The following is a 26,747-nucleotide window of genomic DNA, read 5'->3' as shown; positions in this document are numbered from 1 at the left end:
CCAGAACCATAAATTAAAGACAAAAAGTGATAAGATCTTATTTTTTCATACAAAAAAGTTTCTTCAACTGGGCATGGATAAATTCTAGCACTCAGAAAGCTGAGGCAAAAGATTGCCAAGACTTTGAGGCTAGCTTGGGTTATGGGATTTAGAGCCTGTCTCAAAACAAAACATAGTTTTCTTTAAAACAAAACAGCCAGGGAGCTAAAGCAACAGCTCAGCAGTTAAGAGCACTGGCTGCTTTCCCAAAGGACCTGGGTTCAATTCCAAGTACCTACATGGCAGCCCACAATCACGTGTTTCAGAGGATCCAACAAAACCCTCTTCTAGCCTCCGTGGGGACCAGGCACACACCCAGTACACAGATGAGCAGGAAGACAGGGAAGGGACAGACAGAAAGCACTACTGGCCGCTTTAAGGAGCCACACAGGCAAGCAGCTAAAGGATCATGTGTGGGCTGGAGAGATGGCTCAGGGATCAAGAGCACTGTTTTCTCTTCCATAGGTCCTGAGTTCAAATCCCAGCAACCACATGGTGGCTCACAACCATCTGTAATGGGATCTGACGGCCTCTTCTGGTGTGTCTGAAGACAGCGACAGTGTACTCATATACATAAAATAAATAAATAAAACATTTAAAAAAAGGATCATATGCAGAGAATGGTGGGAAGAAGTTTCTGTCTAGAGGTCACATTGCACTGTTGCGGTTTGAAGAAATACAGGGACAACAAGACCAACATTCAACCAAAGGAGGAAATGCAGAGTAGCTAAGCTAGGGTGAGGCTAAGAACTTCTGAATCAACTTACCGGAAATATAATTCATGTAACATAAACTCACACATCAGAAGAACACAGGGCAATTTCTGACAAATGTCCACACCCACATGACAACAACCTAGAGACAGAATGTTGCTTTTGCCCCAAGATTCACTGCTGTCCTCACTAACTTCCTGCCTCCTCCAGGCTCAGGCAGCCAGTGACTTGTTTTCTGTCACAGGAGGACTCTTTTGGGTTTTCTTATACTTTTTATAAAAGAAACCCTATGTATTCTATTTTTATCTCCAGCTGTGTTCCCTTAACATGGTTTTGAGATCCATCCATGGTACTGAATGTACTGGTAGTCCATTGGTTTTAATTATTATTATCACTGAGTAGTATTCCATTACAGAGATGCATCAACATTTATTCCTATTCATTTACTAAGAGAGATTTAAGTTGTTTTCAGCCCCCAGGTGTTACAAATAAAGCTGTTATGAATGTTTGGATACATATATTTGGATACAAACACGTTTTTATTTTTTGTTTATTTTGAGACATGGTATCATTATGTAGCCCTGGATATCCTAGAACTCTAGATACATAGACCTGGTTGGCTATGAACTCAGAGATCTGCCTGCCTCTGCCTTTGCTTCCAGAGTGCTGGGATTAAAGGTGTGTGCCACCATGTTGGCCCTATTTTCATAGATTGCATTTAGGTAGAACGCTGACTGTGCTTCCCGACACTGAACTACTGGGTGAGCTGCTGGGCCAGCTGACATTCCCACAGCAGAGTGCAACAGTGCCAGGCCACAGCCTCACCGGCACTTTTACCCTGCTGCTGCAGTGGCTGCGACAGGAACCTCTGTGCATCTTGCTAACAATGCAGGACACAGTTTCCTGTGCTGCTGACCCTCTGGTAAGGTCTACCATTTCAGCCTTCATTAAGGTACAACTGTCAGGGTGCACCCTCATGGAGGTAATGGGAGGGGGAGGGTGGATGGATTTGGGGGAAGGGGATAATATCTGAAATGTAAATGCAGAGAATATCCAATAAAAAATGGAAAAAAAGGTACAACTGTCATATACACACAAAAGATATTTAATGTTTATACTTGGCCAGATTTACACAGATTGGAACACCTATAAAATCATCTATTCAACAGAGCAAGTTTCACTTCCAAAGACCCTTTACATTCCTTTGTAACCCCCTTCCTCCCCACCTACATTCCCTAAGCAGCTCCCTGTACAGACTCCCTGTCCCTAGAAGTCATTTTCCATGTCCCAGAATGTTACATGAATGGAATGGCATGGTGGCAGGGTTTCACTCTATGCTCCCACCTTGGCCTCCAGAGGAAGTGCCACCCTAGCTCAGAGAATTTTCCTGCCCCTTTGCTCCTCCTGTTTCTTCTTCTCCCTCGCACTCCCCTCTGTCTCCAGTGTTAAGGAACAAACCCAGAACTTCACACATGCTAGCCTACAAGTTTCTGAGAAAACTGTGGAGTGTCCCTGGTGATGGGGACATTCCAGGCATCCTATGACCGTACCACAGTTTGCTATGGATGACTTATTTGAAGGTGGAGGCTTCTAAGGAACAACAACAACATGGTTTTCCCTTGTGATTTCCTAATGATTAAAGGTGAACATCTGCTATATATTTGCTAGAGACCTGAAATGCAGGTTTGCTGATTGCCTGCTCAGTGGGTTACTAAGCTTCTACTTATAATACATTCTAGTTAGTTTAGGTCCTCTAACTTTGTTGCCTTTTTTCCCAAAATTGTTTTTTGTTAATTACTAATACAGCTGGGATGTATTAATTTCCTAGGACAGCCATAAAAATTTACCATAAATTTAGTAGTTAAACAAACAGACTTTTCCAGATAAGCTGGCACATGCCTTCAATCCCAGCACTCAGGAGGCAGAGACAGGCAGATTCTATGATGATTTTCCACATGTCCATAATGAGCTTTGTCACCCTCCAGTACCCTCTCCATCCCCCTCTCTCTTCCACTGAAACTCTTGTTCCCAACAAGTCCCATTCCTACTACCATGTCTTTTCCCATTGAGTTGAATGTGCCTGATTTCATGGCCACAGCTCAGCAGTTATTCATGGAGCATGGGCAGCTATCAGTGGATTAGGATAAGGAAGCAGTGCCCCATCCTCCAGCAACCACTGACTATCCACAGTTCCTTAAAGAGGGTGAGGCCTCCTGAGCCCCTCCTCTATACACAACAGAATGGTGACAGGGCCAATCTTCTGCAGGCCTTAGAAACCACAGCTGCAGTGAGTTTATGAGAGCAACTGTCACACTGTGTCTAGAAGACACATTTTAGTCACAGACTGTTCTCTGACATCTCAAAGCCTAAGTCTTCAGACACTGACCCCCTGCTTCCCCATAGTTAGGAGATGGACTTGGTGTAAAACTGACCTTAAGCTCAACCTTGCACCGCCCTGTCTTCACAAATTGACCTGTCTTCCTCACGGCTGTGAGCTTCCTCACCGGGCCTCCTGCAGTCTTCCCATATGTTTTAGTCAGGGACTGTAGCTTAGAGTTAGGTCACTGGGCTTACCTTCTGTGTGGTTTATTGTTTTGCACTCTGTTGTTGTTTTATTGTTTCCTTAAAAGGTGGTCCTGCTAAATGTCCAAATAGTTTTACTGTGTGCCCTGGTCCTGACCACCAAGACACAGGCAGAATTTCCTTTGGCACTCTCCTCTAGTAGCTGGATGCTCTCAGGAAATGTTTGTTTTTTTTTTAAGTGCAAATAAACATTTTATCACCTCTGATCTCCATCTTTCAAAATTAAACTTTCCCCTGGCTTCTATTTCTTCTGGGGTCTTTCCAGTTCCCTTATGTCCCTTTTCCAAGGCCATTATCACTCTTATCTGTGATGGTTACACCACTATTATCTGTGACAGTTCACTTCACTCTGCCATCACCACTGGAGACTCCTCCTGTGGGGTGGATTTCAAAATAGTAAAGCTCTAATGTGTGTAAAGCCAAATAGATGTGGGATTTTGGGAAGTGAGTCTGAGTGTTTCCAGTGTCTCTGGCCTGACTGAAAGGTTGACTGGACTGTACGGTAATGTCAGAAACTAAGACAGAGCACAAGAAGCTAGCAGGCAGGCTGTGTTAGACACTGAGTCTGCACTGCCTCTGGGACTTGGCAGTGGACACTCAGAGCTGGACTCACATTCCCAGTCAGTGGCTAAAGCCATAGGTAAAGGAAAACTACAATAAAAAAACATATGAGCAAAGGAAACAAAATTCAAAGCAGAATTTGGGAAGGCCAATGTATGAAACGATCCAATATTAACTGTCAGAAGGGACAAAAGTGGGCAGGTGCACACAAACAAGAAACCAGCACAGCACAGCTTTCTGAGACCAGGTAGAGCGCCTATCAGGTACAAGCTGATGGGAACACACTACAACAGGAAATTGGGAATTTAACAATGACCGTGGCAGGAGTGACTTCAGGAGAAATTTCCCCAGGACCAGGGGTTACAAGTCAATGGCGGGGGGGGGGGGGGGGGGGAGCTGGTATAGGTATCTGTGGGTAAAACTGGAAGTAGACTGAGATGGTAATGAAGAAGCAAGAGGACGTGGTCAAAGGACACATTTTGTAGTGCTGAGTGCCCTGAAAACAGAGCAGGAGCAAGGAAAGCCTGCAGAGAACCTCAGAGAATGAGGACTTTTGCTACTGTGAAATATATAAGCATATATGAGCAGGAGATACACAGCAAAGTCTCATCTAGTGTAAATGGGTCCTGGGCAGAGATGAGTAAAGTGATAGTTTTGTAAACCTGTAAACCTGATGACCTGAATTCAGCTCCCAGAACCAGCCTCACGAGGTTGTCCTCTGACCACCACATACACTGGTATATGGGTGCCCCCTACTCCACATCACATACAGCTCACATACATGCACGCATACCACATACACATACATATTAATAATATTAATAATTAATTTTTAATATTAATTATATTAAATAACATATAATGATTAATTAATAATATTAATAATTAATGATATTATTTATTTATTAATTAATTTTCAAAAATTAATTAATTAAACCTTTTTAAAAAGTGACCCATTCAGTGGGAGAGACCTAATCTAGCATATGAGAGGCACTGGATTTTCCAACCCTAGCACTGAGCCTTTAATGGAAAAGAAAACAAAAGGAAAAGAAAAAAGAAAAAGAGCTAAATATGGTGATGTACACCTTTAATCTCAGCACTTGGAAGGATGACACAGGAGGACCATGGGAGGTTGAGAGCCTCTTGGGTTATGTAATAGTCTATGTAAAGGATCCTGTCTCAAAGGTACCAAGAGTTGGAGATAGAGCAGTTGCCTCCGATGCACAGCACCACAAAACACATAACCATTACATATCATTCACATCCAAGAAGCTGTAGAAGGCAAAAATGCAATCATTCCTTCTAAGCCATAATTTGGCTGGCTGTGATTTCAGTTACTAGAGGTCAATGCAGTCTGAAAATACTAAATGGGAATTTCCAGAACTAAACAACACATTAAGTTTTAAGTGCACGTCATTCTTTGTAGCATGATAAAATCCCGCAGCAGCTGAGTCTACCCTCCTGTAACCGGGGTCACCCTTTGCAGTGTGTCCACACAGCACTGGCTGTCTTGGTGATCAGCTCATCTATCATTGTAACACAGTGCACATGTTCAAGTAACCCTTATTTTACTAATTACATTACATTTCCTGTTTTGTTACCAGTTATTTATGTTAGTCTCTGCTATACTTTGGGTTTGACATGTTCTCCAAAGAGTCAAGTATTGAAGGTTTGGTTCACCAACAGAACCTTTAAGAAGTAGGACATAAGGCCTAGTCAGAGGAAGTTAAGGGGGAGGAGTTACTGGAAGTCGGACCTCTCTTCTGGTACATACTCTCAGTGTGACAGGTCGTGCCACATAGATCCAAGAGCAAAGTCAACCAACCACAGACTAACTTCTGAACCTATGATCTACTATAAACTTTTATTTCTCATATTCTGATTAGCTCAGGTTTTCAGGTATGGTGATAGAATACACTCCCTGGAGGTATCTAATTTATGGATTCAACTTCATCACAAGTATGCTCATATGATAAGACAGTATAGTTCATACGGGAGAAACTACTGCTGCATTCAGTACTGATGCACGAGGAAGCTTCTGGAAATGACCATTACAATATCTAAGATAAAAAAATTACACCATGGTGATTTTTGCTTATGTTGTTGTCTTTGAGATAAAGTCTCTCTGAGATAAAGGTAGCCCAGGCTGGCCTTGAACTCATAATGTAGCAAAGGATAACCTTGAACTTTTAACTTCTTGTCTCCACTTCCCAAGCAAGTGCTGAGCATATTGGTCTATTCCACCATGCCTGGCCCTTCCCTATGGTGATTTAAGAGCAGGTTTGGAAAATGTAGAGAAAATGTGAAGAAATTTAATAGAAAGTATTCAACTGAGACAAAGAGAAGGAGAAAAGACCAGAAAGAAATGAGCAGAGAGAGCATCAGTGACTGACGACCCCAGGTTGCTACACGTGCTGGGAAGAGGGCAGGGGAGGAGGGCAACGATCATCTGAGGAGATGTGGTCTACTACTTTCCAGTCTAAAGGAAGCAGCAAGCCTACATCTGACACAGACTGAGGTGTGCAACAAACCCTGAGCATGAAACGACCCAAGAATAGCTACTAAAGTGCTTAAAATGGTGCCAAGGAGAATTTCATCTAAGCAGCCAGAGGACTAAGACAGGCATATACTCATGAATACAGAGCTGAAGATTCTAGAAACAAACGACAAAGTAAGGCATCATCATGCTTAAGAGTGCACACTGTTCTTGCAGTGGAGTTCAGCTCCCAACACCCATGTCAGGTGGCTTGCAACCATCTCCAGCTCCAGCTCCAGGGGATCGGAAGCCTCTGCCTTCCACAGACACCTGTACTCTCATGCACACACACCATACACATAATAAAAATAGATGTCTTTTTAAGGTGCTGAAAGTGGAGATGCAAGGATTTAAACAATGAAAATACTTTAACAATAACAGCATTTAACATAAAGATGTATACTACATACTTTACAATTTGTCATTATAATGATACCACAAACAATTAGAACTTTGGCAGGCACTGCACCTCACTCAGGAGAGTGAGGCTGTGAGCTCAAGGCCAGTCTAGACTATACAAAAAGACCCTGTTTCAAAAAGGGAGCTGGGAGGAAAGGTAGAGAAACAGAGGAAAAACTAGTCTCAAACTAGTACCTTACATTAATTCTTTTTTTTAAAGATTTATTATATATATATAATATATATATGAGCACACTGTAGCTGCCTTCAGACATACCAGAAGAGAGTATCAGATCTCATTACAGATGGTTGTGAGCCACCACCATGTGGTTGCTGGGAAATTGAACTCAGGACCTCTGGAAGAGCAGTACTCCTAACCACTGAGCTATCTCTCCAGCCCTCTTTACATTAAGTCTGTAGAGGGCTATTCCTGGTTGTCAACTTGACTATATCTGGAATGAACCACAATCCAGAATTGGGAGGTTCACCTTTGATCCTGATCTTGAGGCATAGAGGCTAAGAATCTTAGGACACTAAGGTAGAGATTTTTGAGCTCAAGGTCACCTGGGACAAAGAAGTCCCAGATCCACGTGAGATGGTACACACCTTTAATCTGGGCCACACCTTCTGTTGGAGACCTACATAAGGACATTGGAAGAAGGAAGGTTCTCTTCATCTGCTTGCCTTCCTGAGTGACTGAGCATCTGCTAGATCCTTAGACTTCCACTCACAGCTGCTGTTGACCATTGCTAGGGAGTTGAACTACAGACTGTAAGTCACCAACAAATTCCCTTACGATATAGAGACTACCCGTAAGTTCTGTGACTCCAGAGAACCACGACTAATACAAAGTCTTAAAAAAATAATAAGGGCTGGAGAGACTGCTCAGTGGTTAAGAGCACCGACTGCTCTTCCAGAGGTCCTGAGTTCGATTCCCAGCAACCACATGGTGGCTCACAACCATCTGTAATAGGATCTGATTCTCTCTTCTGGTGTGTCTGAAGACAGCTACAGTGTACTCATATACATAAAATAAATAAATCTTTAAAAAATAATGATAAAATAAATGTACTGTGGAAAAAGTATAATGATAAAATTACAATAGAAACCAGCCAGGTGGTGCTACACACATCTTTAATCCCAGCATTCAGGAGGCAGAGGCAAGTTGATCTACACAGATAAACAAAGCAAAGTAGAAATCAATAAAATAGAAAACAAAATAGAGAAAGATGAGTGAAATCAAACATGAGAGCAAGTGAAACCAGAACATGAAAACAGGTATCATCAATTGCTGGTTTGGTGATGTTAGAATGGTAACAAAGAAATAACCTGAACAGCTTTATCCAAACAAAGTTTAGGGTGAAACTTACAACTCTTTAAAAGACACATCTGCAAAGGTCACTCAAGAAGAGATGGGAACCTAAGCTCTGTCTGTTGTACACTGACTGCCTAGTTTAAAGAGCTCCGACCATGGCTTTGCTAGGGAGTGTACGTTTAAGGAATAAATAAGGGAGAATCCTATACAAACTTCAAAAAAGATTTGAAGAGGAAAAACTCACTAATTGTAAGAGGCCAGCATTACAAAGATGGTAAAAAAGGATACCAAAAGGAGGCAGAGAAAGGAGAAGCAGTTCAAGGTCATTGCTCCTGATACAGAGCAAGCTTGAGGCATGAGACTTTTTTTTAATGTGTAAGTTCTCTGCTGCATGCACACCAGAAGAGGGCATCAGATCCCATCACAGATGGTTGTGAGCCACCATGTGGTTGCTGGGAATTGAACTCAGGACCTCTGAAAGAGCAGGGTTTTTTTTTTTTCCCTTCTGGTGGCTTTCCTTACTCCAGATTATATCACAGAGGATCCCTGCTGTCTTTGGTCACTGTCCAGGCTCTCGGTCCCTTAGATAAAGGGGTTTGGTGAGGTACTGGGGACGTAACTCAGTTTCTTGAATGTCGACTGGCACTCATGAGGCCCTGGGTTTAATTTCCAGAACTACATAAACTGGGTGCAGGGGTGCACCCACCCTGTGACCTCAGAACTGTTAGATGCAAGAGGATTAGAAATTCAAGGCCAACCTCAGCTACAGCATTTAAGAAAAGCAGGAAGAGGGAGGGGAGAGGAAAGAAGGAAAAGGTAGGGATTATATGTATCTGGAAGGCAGAAGAGGAAGGAGTCAGATAAGAACAAAGTATACTTGGGTGCACCTCTATTCCCAGCCCTAAAAGGTAGGGCCAGACTAATTTACATAGCAAGTTCCAGGAAGACTGGAGCTAAGAGCTATTAAGCTTGGACTATGAGCTACATACTGAGAAGGAAAGATACAAACATGAAAATGTCACCGGGCAAGGTGGCTTCTACCTGTAATACCAACATTTGGGAGGCAGAGGCTAGAGGATCAATGTGAATTCAAAGCCAGCCTGGCTCATAGTGAATTCCAGGACTGGGTTACAGAGCAAGACACTACCCAGAGAGAGAGAGAGAATTAATACAAAATAAACAGCAGCCTGTCATTATGCACAGTGCTCTTTCTTTAGGAATCATGGCTCAAGATTAGCTTCCCAGAAGTAGAAAACTGGAAGCTTTTTAAAGATAGAATTTTAGTTTTAAAGAAACAGCTTATCATTTATTTGTGTGCTTATTTTTAAGGAAATGAGAGAAGGAAACTTGAAACAAGTATTTTACTTAAAAAAAACTAAGAAGCAATACTGAAATTGGGGGTGAGGTGATAGGAGGTAGGATGGCAGAAGTTATTTTGGAAGGACCCCATTCTGAACAGGTTTTATTCAGAAGTTCAATGGAATGAATGTCTGTGCACACTCCAAACTGTAGACAGAAATCTTAACCCCTCAAGGAGATGGTATTGAGGACATGAGGCTGTTGGGGAATGAGGGCTACCCTTCTAAAACAGGCTCTCACCATGTGAGGGCAAGCAAGTGCCTGTGAGGGACAGGCTCCTCACTACATATCTTCTGAAGCCCTCGTCTTTAACTACCCCACCCTTGGAACTGTGAGGAAGAGGATTCTGTTGTTCATAAGTCACCCTGCTAGTGGTGTGTTGTTAGGACAGTCCAAACAACCTAAGGGAAGGCTAACATGGTCACTGGCTGCACACAGGAAAGCAGAATATTAAAGATGCATTTAGGACAGTACATGGGCAGTTCTCAGATAAGGGGAAATAGAAGGCGCTGGAGTTCAGAGATTGGGGCTTTGAGAAAAGAAGCTGGGCTGCAGGGACTTCTCGCATGCCACAAAACAAGGGAACAGGCTGCCCAAATTTTCTCATGATGTAATAAGCCATTTGTGTAAGATCAAAATAGAGAGAGGAGATGCTTAGTGGTATAAATGCTATGCACGAGAAGAGTCTCAGTCAGAAGGAGTGAGAGACCCACACAAACTATCCAAAGCAGATGCCTGGAAGCAGACCTAGGGCTATAAAAGAAAAAAAAAAGTGGCAAAGACTGTTAGCGTGTCTGTTAGGTAACTAAGAATTAGAATTTGAAAAATGCTAGGCCCCAAGGGATTCCAAATTTGTCAGGGTAATAACCAGAAGAATAAGTGAACTCCTGGCAATAATTTCACAAGCCAGAAGGGTTTAGAGGAAATTTAGAAATAACCAAAAGCAAGCAAGCCGAAAAGGAGGAGAGCTGGGGTGGGGCATGGCAACAATGAAAGGACACCTGAGCTGCTGGAGAAGCTGTCCTCACTATAACTATTACCTAAGTCTCCTCCTCACCGCCCACACCCTGTGCCTTATCTTCTGATAAGAGGGAAGCTCAGGCTTTACAGTCTCAGGAATTCTCTGGAAATGCAAGCAGCAGACAGCTGAGCAGGTGAGGGGCTGTGGACGCGTCGATCAATGGCTTGAATGGGAATGCTCACGGTAAAGAGAACACCTGAGCCTTCCTACAGCTGAACCATCCATGTGCATCTTCCTTCCTGGCCTTCTTCACAAGGCAGGACTGGCAGCAACTAATTGCCTGGGGCTAAACCACATGTACTGTGGCTGTTCCAAGACCCAATTAACCAGCCTCCTTGTCCCTTCTGCAAGAATCCAAAGGCTTGTGACACAAAAAGTACAGTGCTCAAGCCAAACAAGACTAACTTTTCCCTCTTTTAAGTGGAGAAAAGAAAATAATGGCACTCGCTACTTCAAGTGCGAATTGTCTACACTGGCTGCTCTGAGGGATCGTGGTCTGTGTATCTAAAAGAACCAACAGTTCACCCTGACAAGCCAGGGACTGTACAGTGCTGCAGACAGTTCAGGAAAGGCCAGAGCAATTCAGGCTACTGTTTCTCCCAACTTCGATGCAGCTACCTGACCTACCTCAGAAAACAGAATAAACTAGAAACTACTGGGGCTGGCCAGTCCTCGCTGACTAGGACAAGAACTGTATTGCAGATATATTCTCCTGCTGTTCCCTACTGATAACAGAAGCTTGAACTCTCAAGTTGTCTCCTCAAAGAAATGCCTGCCGGTTAAATACTTGGAATTCATAACTTACCAACTCCCAGAGCTTTCCATGGCCCGAGGGGTAGCCATTAAGCACCTAAGAGCAGCATGGAGGGCTCTGAAGACTGCTTGCATTTCTCAGTGATAACACTCTGCAATGTCTCATGTGCAGCAGGACCTGCAGCAAAGACCTATTCCTTCTCCCGAGTCCATGTGCAGTAGTCATCCAGAGCTCTGGAAATCCCGTTCAATAACAGCAAATTGTGTGCCACTGCCGCGGGTAAACAAGGAGGAAAGAAGTCTCCAGCTGTCACAATTCCTGTGACCAACGTGCTGGACTGACTCATTTCCGTCCTATCACAGCTCATCCTTTCTACGTGGTGTTGACGTCTGGCTTTCAAATCCCTTCTCTTCCCAAGTCCCGCCTAAGGGGTAAGAGGGTTCCAAGAAGAGACTCTGGATGGAAGCACACTGCTTGGGTCGTAGACTAAGCTGATTGTCTAGTCTTCCCCCTTTGTTTCTTCTAATAGGGATAATAGCAGTACTGCTTAGACTTGTTCAGTTAAACTTAGCTGTTGCTGTTGACATCATCATGTTGAGACCATCTCAGCTCCCAAAATGACAACTCACTAACAGGTTCTTTGAGGCTTCCTGAGCTCTTTGAGCTCCTTGTCACCAATAAACCTCTCCATTCTACTTGAGCAATGTCTTCCACAGCCATACTTCAGATCCTGTTACTATCAGAACTACAACCCCACATCTTAAATTCAAACATTGTACTCTCTGCATATGGCTTCCTGCCCTTCCCATAGTCACCCTGTTCCCTCAATATCTACGTCAGCCGTGGCAACCTCTAAATGACAGCTTCTCCATTTAACTGTCAGCCCTTCCTGTCTTTGCCTCCTTTCAAATCTTTAGTCTCTGTCATGCACTCCCTTGAAAACCTCAATTTCCATGTCCCAATTTCCTTCTGCACAAACCACTTAGCAAATCTCCTACCTTGGATGAGTGAAGCCACCAGCCTCATCCTGGCAGTGTTGCTGGGAGCCTTGGAGAAGACTCACATAACCAGAAAGATGAGCATACTGTTGTGCGTTCACAGTCTCCAGCTTCGAGGCTACCTAGGAAGGCTCCTGCTTCCTTATCTAGTTTGTCATCTTCTATCTGTCACAAAGGCTATTCCAGACCTTACCACTCTCCCCAACCCTAATCTTCCTGCCTATTGTCCACCTGTCCCCATCCTGCTCCTATTTTCTATAAGTAATCTACCACACTTCAAAAGAACCAAGAATGACTTAAGAATTCCTTTTAGCAAACCTATAAATACCCACTTTAGATATCCATGACATCCTTCCTCCATATCACAATGAAGAATGTGCCCTGCTTATGGCTAATTCCATGCGCTGTGTTCTATTCTATTCCCCATTCCTACCCATCCCATAAGGCAATGCCTCTAAAGTATGGTCCCTGAACCAGAGAGCACTAGTGATCTCTGGGAACTCAGAAAATCAAATTCTGAGGCCCCACTCTAAACCCGTGGACTCTCCAATTCCGGAGTCGGGGCCCAGTGATCTGTTTTGAACACAGACTTCAAGTGACGCTGGTAGATACTAAAGTTTGGGGACTCTGAGTCTAAGAAAATTCTTTTTTTTTTTAACTATTATTATAGAATAGGCTCATAACCTCTTTCTTTTTTAAAATCAATTTACTTATTACATATAAGTACACTATAGCTGTCTTCAGACATACAGAAGAGGGCATCAGATCCTGTTACAGATGGCTGTGAGCCACCATGTGGTTGCTGGGATTTGAACTTAGGACCTCTGGAAGAGGGGTCAGTGCTCTTTACCACTGAGCCATCTCTCAAGCTCTCTAAAGGGAATTCTTGCTTCTCTTCTTTTCTGTACCCTTTACTTTCTAGCCTGAGGAGCCTACTTTACTGAGCTCTATATATTTTATCTTGTTTCAATCTAGCCATTGCACAGTGAGCTAGTGTGTAAGAGCTGTCCTTATCTGTGGTTTCAGTTTCAGTGGCTTAAGTAACCTCTGGTCACCTCAATCCAAAATAAATAAATAAAATGTTAAAAGTCTACAAGATGAAACCTATCTAGCACCATTGTTTGTCAAGAACCTATAGTAAGACAGGTCATGGGCTCTAGAGGAGAACCTACTGGTATTTTTCTGCTACATGTACACAGCATTAAACTGACTCCTAATGACTTACATTATACCCATAGGTCACTGAATTTCTCATCCACATCAGAGAAACTTCTGCGTGCAGTAGATGATGATTAGCACTGAAACCCACAACTAGATGCAGACAATAAGAAACTGTGGAACATATATACTGTACCTGTCCTCCAAACGCTCAGAGAAAAGGGAAAAGAAAGAATGGAAATAGTGTCTTCTGGAAAAAGGCCAAGTGACATGTAAAGGGAGACCTATTAGAATTACACCTGATTTCTCAACAGAGACTCTAAAACCCAGAGGAGCCTGGACAGAGGTCTTAGAGACAATAAGAAACTACAAATGTCAGCCCAGACTACTATATCCAGCAAAACTTTCAATCACTATAGACGGAAAAAACAAGATATTCTATATCAATAACAAACTTAAAACAATATCTATCCACAAAGCCAGCCTTACAGAAGATACTAGAAAACTTACCAAGAAAACACAGGAAATAATTTCTCAGCAAAACCAAAAGAAGAGAAGCATACATGTGCACACACACACACATAATCACCACCAACATCAAAATAACAGGAAATAACAATCATTGCTTGTGGGGAGCCGAATGCGGACGCCATTACAAGATGGCGCTGGCTCCCTCACGGTTTGAGGTAAACAACTCCATATATAGTAATGCTCTTGTCAGCTAAGGTGCTGTACCCTGCTCATGTGCAGTACATAACCTATCTCTGGCCAATCCCAAGGCCTCTGGTCTCAGCAGACTGGTGACAACCAAGCCCATATGCGCTTCTCCCTATATAAGCGGACAGCTAGGGTAGTTCCGGCCCCTCGCTTCCTGCTCTCCCCATCAATCAAGAGGCTCCCACAATAAAGCGTGATCTGTGAAGAATCCTCTGGTGGTGGTCGTCTTTCCTCGCTGGTCGAGGAGCGCGCCGCAATTGGTCATTAATCTCTCTCAACTTCAACAGACTCAACTCCCAGTAAAAGGACACAGGCTAACAGAATGGATGTGAAAACAGGATCCATCCTTCCACACCACATAAGAAGCACACCTTGAAAAGACAACATAAACACCATTTGTCTCCATTTAAGGACCAGGCCTGATTTAAAAAAAAAAAAAAGGCTGTAGGCACCAGCTCCATAGAATCTAGAACAAGACCATAAAAACCCCTCCCATAGAACAGCTTGGAGAAAAATCTCAACAATGTGGAAATATCTTATCTCAGAATGGGTCTACTGAGCTGGGCAGCCTTATCTCATCCTACAGATAAATGTTCCTGACATAGGAATGCAGACCACTGACCACCTGTGACCTCCTAGAACCCACCAATGAAATTTTAGATCACTTAATCCTTCTAGAGAGTTCCCCTAGTTCCCTATAAGAATGCCTTTGTCTCAGCTTTACACAGTGGTAGTATCGTAGCAAATGAGGTTTATCTAAGGCATGATTATTGCTAATTGAAAACTTTTCTCAATACCCCGCTGTGATGACCTGCAATATAGTCAGCATTGGCAATTTTTGACAGTCTCTACTGAGACTGAATTTAAAAAAAGAACCTTTGTCTAGGGTCACCATTTCAAAGAATGGCTGACCACCCCCCTCCCACCACATGTTAGTTGTTTCTAAAGAATAAATGCTCTTTGTTTTTGCATACTATCTGAGTCTTGGGTCTTCCTTCAGTGATTTTCAGATCCTTAAAATCTCAGCAATAAAGATAGACATTACCTCAGAGGAAAGGGTTGGAAAAAGACTTTTCAAGCAAATGGACCCAAGAGGCAACCTGGGGTAGCCATTCTAATATCTAGGAAAATATATTTCTAACCAAAATTAATCAAAGGAGATGGTAAGGACACTTCAGACTCAAAGGAAAAATCCACCAAGATTACATCTCAGTTCTGAATATATATGCCCCAAATGCAAGGGCACCTACTTTTGTAAAACAACAACAACAACTACTACTAAAGCTTACATCACATATCGAACCCCACACATTAATAGTGGGAGACTTCAATACCCCACTCTCATGAACTGACAGGTCATCCAGACAGAAACTAAGCAGAAATAACGAAAGATTTTATGAATCAAATGAACTTAACAGATAGAACCCAAATACAAAAGAATATACTTTATTCTCAGCACCTCACAGAACCTTCTCCAAAACTGACCATTTACTTTATTACAAAGCAAGTTCCAACAGATACAAGAAACTTGAAATATGCCTTGTATCTTATCAGACCACCATAAACTAAAGCTGGACTTCAACAATAACAGAAAGCCTACACACTCATGGAAACTTAACAAAATCTCTACTGAATGGCCACTGGGTCAAGGGAAAAAATAAAGAAAGAAATTAAAGACTTTCTAAAATTCATGAATACACAACATACCCAAACTTATGGGACACAATGAAAGCAGTGCTAAGAGGAAAGTTCATAGTACTGAATGCCTCCATAGAGAAATTAGACCTTATACCAACAACTTGACAGCACACCTAAAAGCTCTAGAACAAAAAATAAACACACCCAAGAGAAGTAGATGGCAGGAAATAAACTCAGGGCTAAAATCAATAAGTTAGAAATGAAGAGAATAATGTAAAAAAAAAAAAAATCAAAGAAACAAAAAGTTGGTTCTTTGAGAAAATTAACAACACAAACTCTTATCCAAGCTAACTAAAAGGCAGAGAGAGAGAGAGAGAGAGAGAGAGAGAGAGAGGACATCCAAATTTACAAAATCAAAAACAAAAAGGGGACATAACAACAGACATTGAGAAAAGCCAAAGAATCATTAGGTCATACTTCAAAAACCTGTCCTACACAAAATTGGAAAATCTAAAAGAAATGGTCAAGTTTCTCAATAGATACCACTTACCAAAGTTAAACCAAGATCAGATAAACAATTTATACAGACCTATAAACCCTAAGGAAATAGAAGCAATCATTAAAAGTTTCCCAACCAAAAAAAGTCAAGGACAAGATGGTTTTAGCACAGAATTCTATTAGATCTTCAAAGAAGAGCTAATGCCAATACTCTTCAAATTATCCCACAAAAATAGAAACAGAAGGAACATTGCTAAATTTGTTTTTTAGGTCATATAATGGAGTATTACTCAGTTATTTTTTATAAAAATGATATGAGCTCTTTCTCTTCCAGTTCCAGTTGCTGTGCTGTGGAACCAAGTCCAAGAATCACAGCACACATAACCAGTCCCGAAAATGTCACAGGAATGGCATCAAGAAACCCCAGTCACAAAGATATGAATCTCTTAAGGGGGTCGACCCCAAGTTCCTGAGGAACATGCACTTTGCCAAGAAGCACAACAAGAAAGGCCTGAAGAAGATGCAGACCAACAATACAAAGGCAGTGAGTGTTTTGCAGAGGCCATTAAGGCCCTAGTGAAGCCTCAGGCCATCAAGCCCAAGATGATCAAAGCTGCAAACTCAGCCATCTGGCTTTCATTGCTCACCCCAAGCTTGGGAAGCAGATTTGAAGCTAACATGGTCAACAGCCATAGGCTTTGCCAAACAAAGCCCAAGGTTCAAACCAAGGTAGAGGCCACAGGTCTAGCTAAGGCCCACGCTGCAGCTTCAGCTCAGGCTCCCAAAGATGCCCAGACCCCTGTGAAAGCTCATTGGAAGGGCTCCTGCCAATGTGCAGACAGATGGACTGCAGTGACATATTCAGCTACACACTATTGCAGATAACCATTGTCCTATGCTGTTTTTACAAATAAACTTGAGGCAAGATCTGTTTAAAAAAAATTATGAACTCTGAAGGCAAATGGATAGGACCAGAAAAACATCATCCTGAGTGAGGTGACGCAGACCTAGAAAGGCAAACATGGTGTGTTTTCACTTATAAGGGGATATTAGCTGTAAAAGTAAAGGATAGCCAATCTACAATCCACAGACCCAGAGAAGTTAAATAACAAGGAGAGATCAAGGCTGACACATGACTCTCACTGTGAAGGAGAAATAAAAGAGACATTGTGGGTGGACTGGGAGAGAAGTCTGGATGGAGGGCTGGGGTAGATATCACGGTGGACTGGGGGTAGGTAGGGAAGGGAACAGGAGGTGTCAGGTACAAGGAGGATAGGGGGACTGAGTACCAGGAGAGACAATTGGGACTGAGGGAATCCAGTGCAGAACAAACAAACACCTCCTTAAGAATCTATGATGGTGACTCTAGCTAAGACTCCTAGCAGTGGGAGATACGGAGCCTGAACTGGCCATGTCCTGTAACTAGCAAGACCTCCAGTGGAAGGATTCAAAACCTTCAGCCTACAATTCGTCCTGCCTACAACAGGTGTGGGGGTAAAAGTAGCACAGCCAACCAATATCTGGCCCAGCTTGGGATTCTTGTCATGAGAGGAAGCCCAAGCCTGACATTTCCTGAGGGACAAGACCCAGAGGGTGATATCCCAGAGACCTAGGACAGAACCCAATACAACTGGCAAGAAAAACAAAGTGAATAAAAGATTCCTAGTGACACTGCTATCTGATAGTTCAGGGTTCGTAGAGGCTCACAGAATCTGAGCCAACAACCAGGGAGCCTGCATGGGCCTGACTTAGGCCCTCTGCACATATGTCAGGGTTGTGTAGCTTGGTCTTCTTGTGGGACTCCTAACAGTGAGAGCAGGATGTCTCTGAGTCTGTTGCTTGCTTTTTGGGACCCTTCCCTCTTAGTAAGTTGCCTCGTCCAGCCTTAATAGGAGAGGATGGTCTAGTCTTAACTGCAACTTGATATCCCTTGGCTGGTTGATGTCCATGTGAGGCCTGCCCTTTTCTGAAGAGGAGGAATAGATGGGGGGAGGGGCTGCAGTTGGGATATAAATAAATAAATAGACAATTGGACAAGTAGAAAAGGGTGAATATGATCAAAACAAATCAGATGAAATCCTCAAAGAGCTAATAAGAAATTCCAGAAATGAATAATTTGTAAGTTTTAAGTAACATTACCCTTATAATAAGCAGCATGAAAGTCTTTTACCATCCTGTTTCATCTGAACTGTGACATAATTCTTTTTCCAGTGTATCTGCTGTATATACTTCCCAACAGCTACACAATGAGGTATTAGATCAACTCTCCCATGTTGCAGGCTTATACTGAAGTAACACATAGTTTACTTAATAAATGCCCCAAAGCAAAACAATAGTAATACTAGAATTTCTGATATGCTTTTAAAAAAAGCCAAAGGGCTTCCCCCTAAGTAAGAATGTAAAAAAGTTCTCAATTTAATTAAAAAAATTCTAAATTGAGGTTGCTATTATAAAATTTGCATTAAGAATAAAATGGCAGCTGGGTGGTGGTGGCATATGCCTTTAGTTCCAGTATTTGGGAGGAGATGGGTGGACATCTGTGAGTTCAAGGACGCTCTGGTCTACAGAGCTAGTTTCAGGCTACACACACACACACACACACACAACCAGAAAACAAACAATAGCAAAAAAGAATAAAATGGCAGGAACTGTAGAGCTGGCTCAACAGCTAAGAGTATTTGCTCTTGCTGAGAACCAGGATTTGATTCCCAGCCCCCACAGTGGCTCACAACTGTCCAGAATTCCCTTTCCAGGAGATCTAATGCCCCAGTGTGACCTCAGTAAGCACCAGGCACCGATGTGTGTACACACATATCTAAGAAAAAACTCATACAGGTAAACAAGTCTGTAACCATGCCGTGAAGCAGTCTACAGAGAACAAGGGCCAACTGAGGACCTCAGAACATACTGTCTTTGGACGAGGGAAAGCTGCTGTCATCCCCGGCTTAGAGCCTTTAAGCACTTACCACTGCTCAGTAGTAGAGCACGAGTGTAACATGCACAGGGCTAGGGTCTGCTAATGCCATAATGACACACCACTGGGAAGACTTAGCTTCTTGTGTCAGTGTCCCCTGAGGACACAGACCATGTCTTACGTGCGTTCACACTTCTAGTGCTTAGAGAAGTACCTCACATTGAAGGTAGGCTTCCATAAATGGTTGTGGGCATATTAAATCAAGAGTGGTATTCTCTGATGCTTCCATGTTATTCCTAAATAGTAAAACCTGGATTCCAATCCCAAACCTGGTGCTCAGTAGCTGCATGACCACAGGCAAGCTGCTTAACCTCTTTTGGGCCTCAGTTTCCTCACTAGTGAAACAAAACCAGAAATACCTACTCGAAAATACTGCCATGAAAATTACACAAGATGACATAGTACAAAGATTAGCACACACTGTGCCTGGCAAGTAGTAACCTCCCCACTCTGGTTTGGACCTGAACAGAGACAACTAGGACAAAACAAATACAAAAATAAGTCACAGTAACAAGGCAGACTGAGCCCAGAATGAGTCATTCCTTTTAATCATTGCACAGGAAGATCAACAATGAAGAAACATAATAAGCAAAATAAGGTCTACTGGTGGCATGTCCCTCAGCATATAAGCTTCTGAGACCCCCCCCCCCAACATGTCTTGGCTGAGAGACTTCATGCACCCCAGCCCAGCAGGTCAGATCTTGGTCGACAGGGCCAGGATGGTTCATTCAGACTGGAATAGAAACCAACTCCCAAGGAATGTGTTTATAGGCAGGAGATGGAGGAGGCAAACTTGACTGCAGCTACACCAATGACTGTTTTGCAATCTGGCAGAAAACACTGCAAAGCCATTGGTAGAGGCTCACACCCACACAGCAGCACTTACCTGTAGCCAAGAACTAGCTTAGAACAGATAATGAGCAGTTTCTGCTCCAGCGAAAACAGTTGTCAGACCTGTATAAAATGAACATTCCTGGGACCTATGAAGAAACACCAGCCAGCTTTACACATACACCGGCTTGTGAGCACTGGCCACAGGCATCAGCTCAATTGCTCATGCATGGATGTGGAGGAACAGATGTAAGTTCTACTCCCTGGGAACCTGCTTACCTCGGTAGAGGCACTGGGACTAACAGCACCTGCTTCCTCCGAGTGATTCACTTTAGAATGCTGTATTGCTACACGTGTAGGCCCCACACTGAGTTGATCTCTCTTCTGACGATCCCTGAGTAAGCTCTTGTGGTCACTAGAGGGTACAGAGAGGGTGAGGGGAGCCCTGGGGAGGCTCTGCCTCCTCCACGATGTCCTGCCCCAGCCTAGCCTCAGAAGATGTGGTTCATCATCTTGAGGCAGAAGATCCAAATCATTTGCAGTTTGGGATTTTTGAAAAATTATCAGCATGGAATTGGAAGAGTCTGTCCTAAAAGGCTGGCAGCTCTGGGGCTTGCTGCAGTTGGCCTGAAAGCACATCCCTTCCAGCCACCACAGCACATGACAGGCAGAGTCCCGGCAGCAGGCAGCCCAACAGGCTTGGAAAGGCAGGCTTCCTTGAAGAAGCCGGAGGTTATTTTCTCCCTCAGTTTTCAAGCCAGCTCCATAAAGTGTCTTCCCCTGATGGCATCTGCTCTCATTAGCATCTAAAAACAAAACATGAAGACACTTTAGGAAGAACCCAGACAGGGATTACTGTTCCATAAAGAGCCCAAACACCACCAGTATCTGAGGCAGTATTGAAAACAGATTTGTTGTTTGGTTTTATTGGGACAAAAATCTCACCACAAACCCTGGCTGGCCTAGAATTCACTATGTACACCAGGCTGGCCTTAAACTCACTGAGATCTGCCTCCAGAGTGCTGTGATTAAAGTGTGGACTGCCGTGCTTGGCTGAAGACAGGTTTTTACAAGGGTAAGAAACCAGTACTGAGTAGAGCAGAGGGAAAGAACGCATTTTGTTTTCAGGATATTGTAAGGGAACTGATTCCCATTCATGGAGGAGGTTTTCTTTTCAATGAGTTTCTACCATGTAAAGCCTTTACAAAGAGTCCCAAATTTAAAAATAATAATAATAATAATAATAATAATAATAATAATAATAATAATAATAAAATGTAAGAAGAACTCTTCTGATGGAAGTGCATGGACTGTGGGGAACAGAGTCCCCAAACAACCTACTTGCTTCCAAGGTGTATGTCAGAGGAGAACTCAGAGACCAGACGTGTAGGAAAATGAACAAGCTGCAACATTTTCCCACCAAACTAACAGTAACACAACCTGAGTGCTCCTGACTACATGCAGGTAACAGATATGGTATTTTCCCATGAGTCATTTGGCAGTCATGTGATTTTGCATATTGTGTTATCAGCCAAAGTAGTAGTAAAAATTACCAAAAACTGTAATCAAGAGAGAAATGATCCTAACTGGATTTTCTGAAAGACAACACATACCATACCACATAAATACAAGGAAACATGCACTGGTGTCCTACTCTAGGTAGTCTAGATAACAACCCAATCCCAGAGTCTCAGTTGAACTATTTCAGGCATGGAATTGATCTTCTTCATCATTACCTCTGACAAAATCAGCTCTAAATGGAAGTTGTTGTAGGTCTGTCTTAGTGTTCCTATTGGGATGGAACACTTTGACAAAAAGCAACCTGGGAGGAAAGGGTTTGTTTCACTCACAATCTCACAGACCAGTCCATTACCAAAGCAGGAAGGGCAGGAACTCAAACACGACAGGGACCTGGAGGCAGGAGTTGATACAGAGACCACGGAAGAGTGCTGCTTACTGGCTTCCTCAGCCTGTTTTCTTAAAGAGTCCAGGACCATTGGCCCAGGAGTATCTCTATCCATAATAGCCTGAGCTCTCCCCCATGACTTATTCATTAAGAAAATGTTCTATAGGCTTGTCTGACCCAGCCCAATTTTAAGATGAACTTTCTCAATTAAGCTTCCCTCCTCTAGAATGTGTCAAGTTGACATAAAACTGGCCAGCACCCTCCACAAGATCCAAGCTGCCACAATACTACCCAGATCCTCCCTCCAACCCACCCTCCAGTTCTGAAGAGTAAACAGGGCCTCAGATGTGTGTGAAAGTACTCTACCACTGGGCTATCTCTTCATCCACTTTTAATCTTTTTCTTGGAGGTACAGTCTCACTAAGGGGTTCCAGATGGCTCTGAACTCACTACGCACCAGGCAGACATTGAACTTGAATCCTCCTCTCAGTCTCTCTAACAGCTGAATTACAGACCTTGCTGTTTTTCCTCAAATTTACAATGTAGCCAAGGATAGCCTTGAGCCCTGAACCTCCTGCCTCCTCCTCTGAAGTGCCAGGGTTGCTTATAGTCATGCACTACAATGCCCAAATGAGAACACCTCCTTAAACATCCTATTGAACCACAAAAGGGTGCTATCTTTCATCGACTTGGTCCTGTCCCTGAATTTATAACAAAAAATATATTTGAGACCTAGGAGATGGCTAGGTAGTTAAGCATGGGCCACACAAAGGAAGGACCAGATTTTGGATCTCAGGAACACAAGTAAATGCCGGGAAGATGTGCCTCAGAAGGCAGAGACAGGAGATGCCCAGAACAAGCCAGCAAGCCATATCTATGAGCTCTCAGGTTGACTGAGACCTGCCTCACATTGAGTACATTAGAAGAGTGATTAAGGATGATTCTGGTGTCAACCTCAGGCCTTCACATATACTTCTGCTCAAACACATGCAAGCATACATATATACATGCATGCTGCACACACATATAGAAATGGAAAAAAGATGTAGGTGTGTATATGTGAATGCATGTGTGTAGATCTGAGTTACAGAGAGAAAATGTGCAATGGAATCAAAGCGTTGAGGAAATGAGTGAGTGCATCTACATATGCACATAATTGAGAACACACTCTAACTAAAGCAACAACCTGTTAATTGGCCAAAACCAATCTGACTCCCACGAAATATTCACTAAATATCCAACAGACTAAATGTGGACACTAATCAACTGGGAAATAAAAAGAAGATAAAGGCAGACTTCTAGACTGCTGAGTCAGAAGTTCTATGTATGGAAGCCAGTCTGCCATTATTCTCTGAAACATGAGAGCTACACTGGCACCAACCTAACACCACACAAGGCAATTTAGATAATCAGAGTAAACAGAGCCTCCTTTAAAAAAAGACAAGGAAATAACAAGGGCAAAATAAAAATGAAGCACCCGAAATACCTTTTGTGTCTTTATCCACCTCTCCACAATCATTCACAGTAGGAGGCTTGGTAAGAGCTGTATCTACAGTCATTGCTATGAGCAATAAACTGTGGCTCGGTGATTTATAAACACTGGTAAAATCGAGGCATGGTGGCACACACCTTTATTTTTTATTTTATTTATTTATTTTTTTGTTGGTTTTGTTTGTTTCTTTGTTTTCTAGACAGGGTTTCTCTGTGTAGTCCTGGGTGTTCTGGAACATAATAAAGAAGGCCCTGGTCTTAATCCCTGGCGCACACCTGAGCACCGGAAAACATGCAGAGATATAAGTGTCTGTGTAGCCCTGGCAGTCTTGGAACTCACTCTGTAGACCAGGCTGGCCTTGAACTCAGAGATCCACCTGCCTCTGCCTCCCATGAGCTGGGATTGAAGGCCAGTGCTACACGCACACGCACATGCACACAGAGCCAGAGCTACACAGATAGATGCTGTATTAATAAGTAAATAAGTCAGTAAATACTGCTAGCTACCTCTGTATCATCAAAACGACTCTGAAATATTCCAAGCCAGCAAGGATTTGGAAAGTCTTCATATCTATTTGCTTCTTTATTAACTACTAGAGACATCATCATGACAAGACTCATGAAAGGTAATGACCATGTCATGATTTCCATGAACAAGCCCTCCCACTGTCATCTCTAAGATTCACAGGTGAGCAGCTGCAGAGATGAGAGGCAATGGACATATATGTAATAAAGCCTTTTGCATGTCGCCACAACAGAGGTATGAAACTCACCTGGCCTTGGAGACTTTGAAGTCACCAGTTCTGCACTGTGAGGTCCTGATTCCTAAAGTCATTGAGTATCACTTCAACAGCAAGCATCTCTGGGATCAGGTTCAAGTCCCATCTATTGCCCTCAGTCCAGGGAATCATCCCAGCACAGAGACATCATAACTGGTATTCAGGTAAAGAATCCAACACCCATTGCCAGACAAACCAGCCTCAGGCAACTGCTAAGCTCAGAAGAGTATGTATGAGTGACATATAAGGAGAGAAAGTCTTCTGTGAAAAGGATGAGAGCACTCTCTGTCTACCTGCCCAACTCAGAAACATGAGGCTCCGACAGACAGTCTCCTATTAAGGAGATACTGAGGAGCAGAGGGAGATAAGATTTATACAGGAAAACTTAAGAAAACAAGAGGAAGCTGAATGAGGTGACAGAGTAACCAATGTATTGACATGGCACTTATGTCAACAGGAAAAGATGACTAGGATTAAGTAGAGTAGCTGTATCCAGCTTTTAAAAGAGAAAACACCAACGTTTGGAAGGACCACAAAAGGAAGTCTGGCACATACAGCCACTCAAGAGAACTGAAGATAAATGGTTCAAATTAGGAAACAGCTAAAGGAGATCGATGAAGAACTCAGGGAATCGTAGGAAGACTGGTCCTTCCAAAATCACAAGCTGAAGCCTATGAAGACAGAATTTGCAGTGACACCCATCACCAGACTACCAGACAGGGTCACCTATTACCAAGAAGAAAGTTCCTTCAATTAGGAAGTGACCAATCACAAACTCGGGCAGTTGGCAGGTGTAGGGACTGGGATCTAGGGGTCTATGAGGATTCCTAGATAAGAAATATAGGTGTAATGCTTGAATCTGAGAGGGTATTTATTCTTGTGTGTGTGACAGATGATCACTAACCTGTGGCCACTACTCCATTGATTCATCAATGTAAAGAAGTCTCTAGAGCTGGAGAGATGGCTCAGCAATTAAGATCATGTGCTGCTCTTGCAAAGGATGAGAGTTCACTGCCCAGTACCCACATGGCAGCTGACAACTGTTTGTGACTCCAGTTCCACAGGACCAAACACCCCTTTCTGACCTCCTCAGGACTGCACTCAAGTGTACTAACCCATACTCAGACAGACAGACACACACATACACACACACACACACACACACACACACACACACACACACATTAAAGATAAAATATTTTAAAATAACCCATACCCAGACAGACAGACACACACATACACATACACACACACACACACACACACACACACACACACACACACACACATTAAAGATAAAATATTTTAAAAAACAATCTCTGGGGCCTGGCTGGTGCGTTTTTGGTTTGTGTGTACGTAGAGGTCAGAAGACAACTGGCTGACACACACACACACACACACACACACACACACACACACACACACACACACATTAAAGATAAAATATTTTAAAAAACACTCTCTGGGGCCTGGCTGGTGCGTTTTTGGTTTGTGTGTACGCAGAGGTCAGAAGACAACTGGCTGGAGTCAGTTCTCCTCTACTATATGGCTCAGAGGAATGGAACTCGAGTTGTCAGGATTGGCAGCAAGCAACTCTACAGACTGAACCATCTTGCCAGTCTGAGAGGGAGTTGTTTTTTAACACAGCCAAAAGTTCTCTTTTATGTAGGTAACCTGAGGGTTCCTCTTGGTTTCCTGTGACTAGCCAAATAAAATTAGGGTAAGTCAGAGACCTCTCTGTGGGTGTGGAAGTTCCATGTCTCAGAAAGCCCTTCTCAGAAGAAAAAAACTGAAAACATGTTATTCTGGGTTTTTTGTTTTCTATTTTTGTAAGTTTTTTTTTAAATCATTATCAAATGGGAAGATATTGTGATACTCAAAGTTCTGGTGATTTTTTTGTCTAAATTAAAATATCTCTTGTGCTTTGTTATACTTAAAAACCTTTGGAAAGACCTCAACTTTTATTAGTTATTACATAAAACATGTAAGAGAGAACCCCTATTACCATGTAAATGTATAAACTTCCTTAGGATAGTACATTGTTTGCTGAATGTGAAAAACATTCCCATCAATGTGATAGCTGTGGGAAGCTGTTAAAAGAGCTCAGTCCTTAGTGAATAAATAGGATGGAACTCACTGGAAGAAAACATTACCCACACAATTTGAGGAAGCCTTAAGACACCGCAAACACCTTGGTGAACGTCAGAGAATCCATACCTTATAATATAATGAATTTGGAAACCTTTTTTCCCCAAAGTTCAGTCCTTAAACAAAGTCATGACAGAGAGTAGCTCACTTGACAGGAGTGTCTGCTCAGCATGCACAAAGCCTTAGTATCACATAAAACAGGAATGAAGACAGGAGGAAGAGGAAGGAGGATCAGAAGTTCAAGATCATCTTAGGCTACACAGCAAGTTCAAACCCAGCCTGTGGCACATGAGACACAGTGCTGAAATATTGAGAGAGATGGAAGAGAA

General features: G+C 42.8%; 1 protein-coding gene across 2 annotated transcripts in view; it reads right to left on the bottom strand.

Moving 5' to 3' along the window:
• The window catches only part of KIAA0319L (KIAA0319 like), a 91,858-nt gene that overhangs the window by 36,409 nt on the left and 28,702 nt on the right, over positions 1 to 26,747 (bottom strand). For both annotated transcript variants that reach the window (XM_080921567.1, XM_080921566.1), the window contains exon 3: positions 20,374 to 20,900. In XM_080921567.1, coding sequence (XP_080777693.1) covers positions 20,374 to 20,900 — 527 coding nt within the window. The remainder of the gene's footprint in view (positions 1 to 20,373; positions 20,901 to 26,747) is intronic.

Source organism: Micromys minutus (assembly GCF_963924665.1).
Source record: "Micromys minutus genome assembly, chromosome: 9".
Taxonomy (NCBI): domain Eukaryota; kingdom Metazoa; phylum Chordata; class Mammalia; order Rodentia; family Muridae; genus Micromys; species Micromys minutus.
This window is presented reverse-complemented; position numbering and strand designations above follow the sequence as displayed.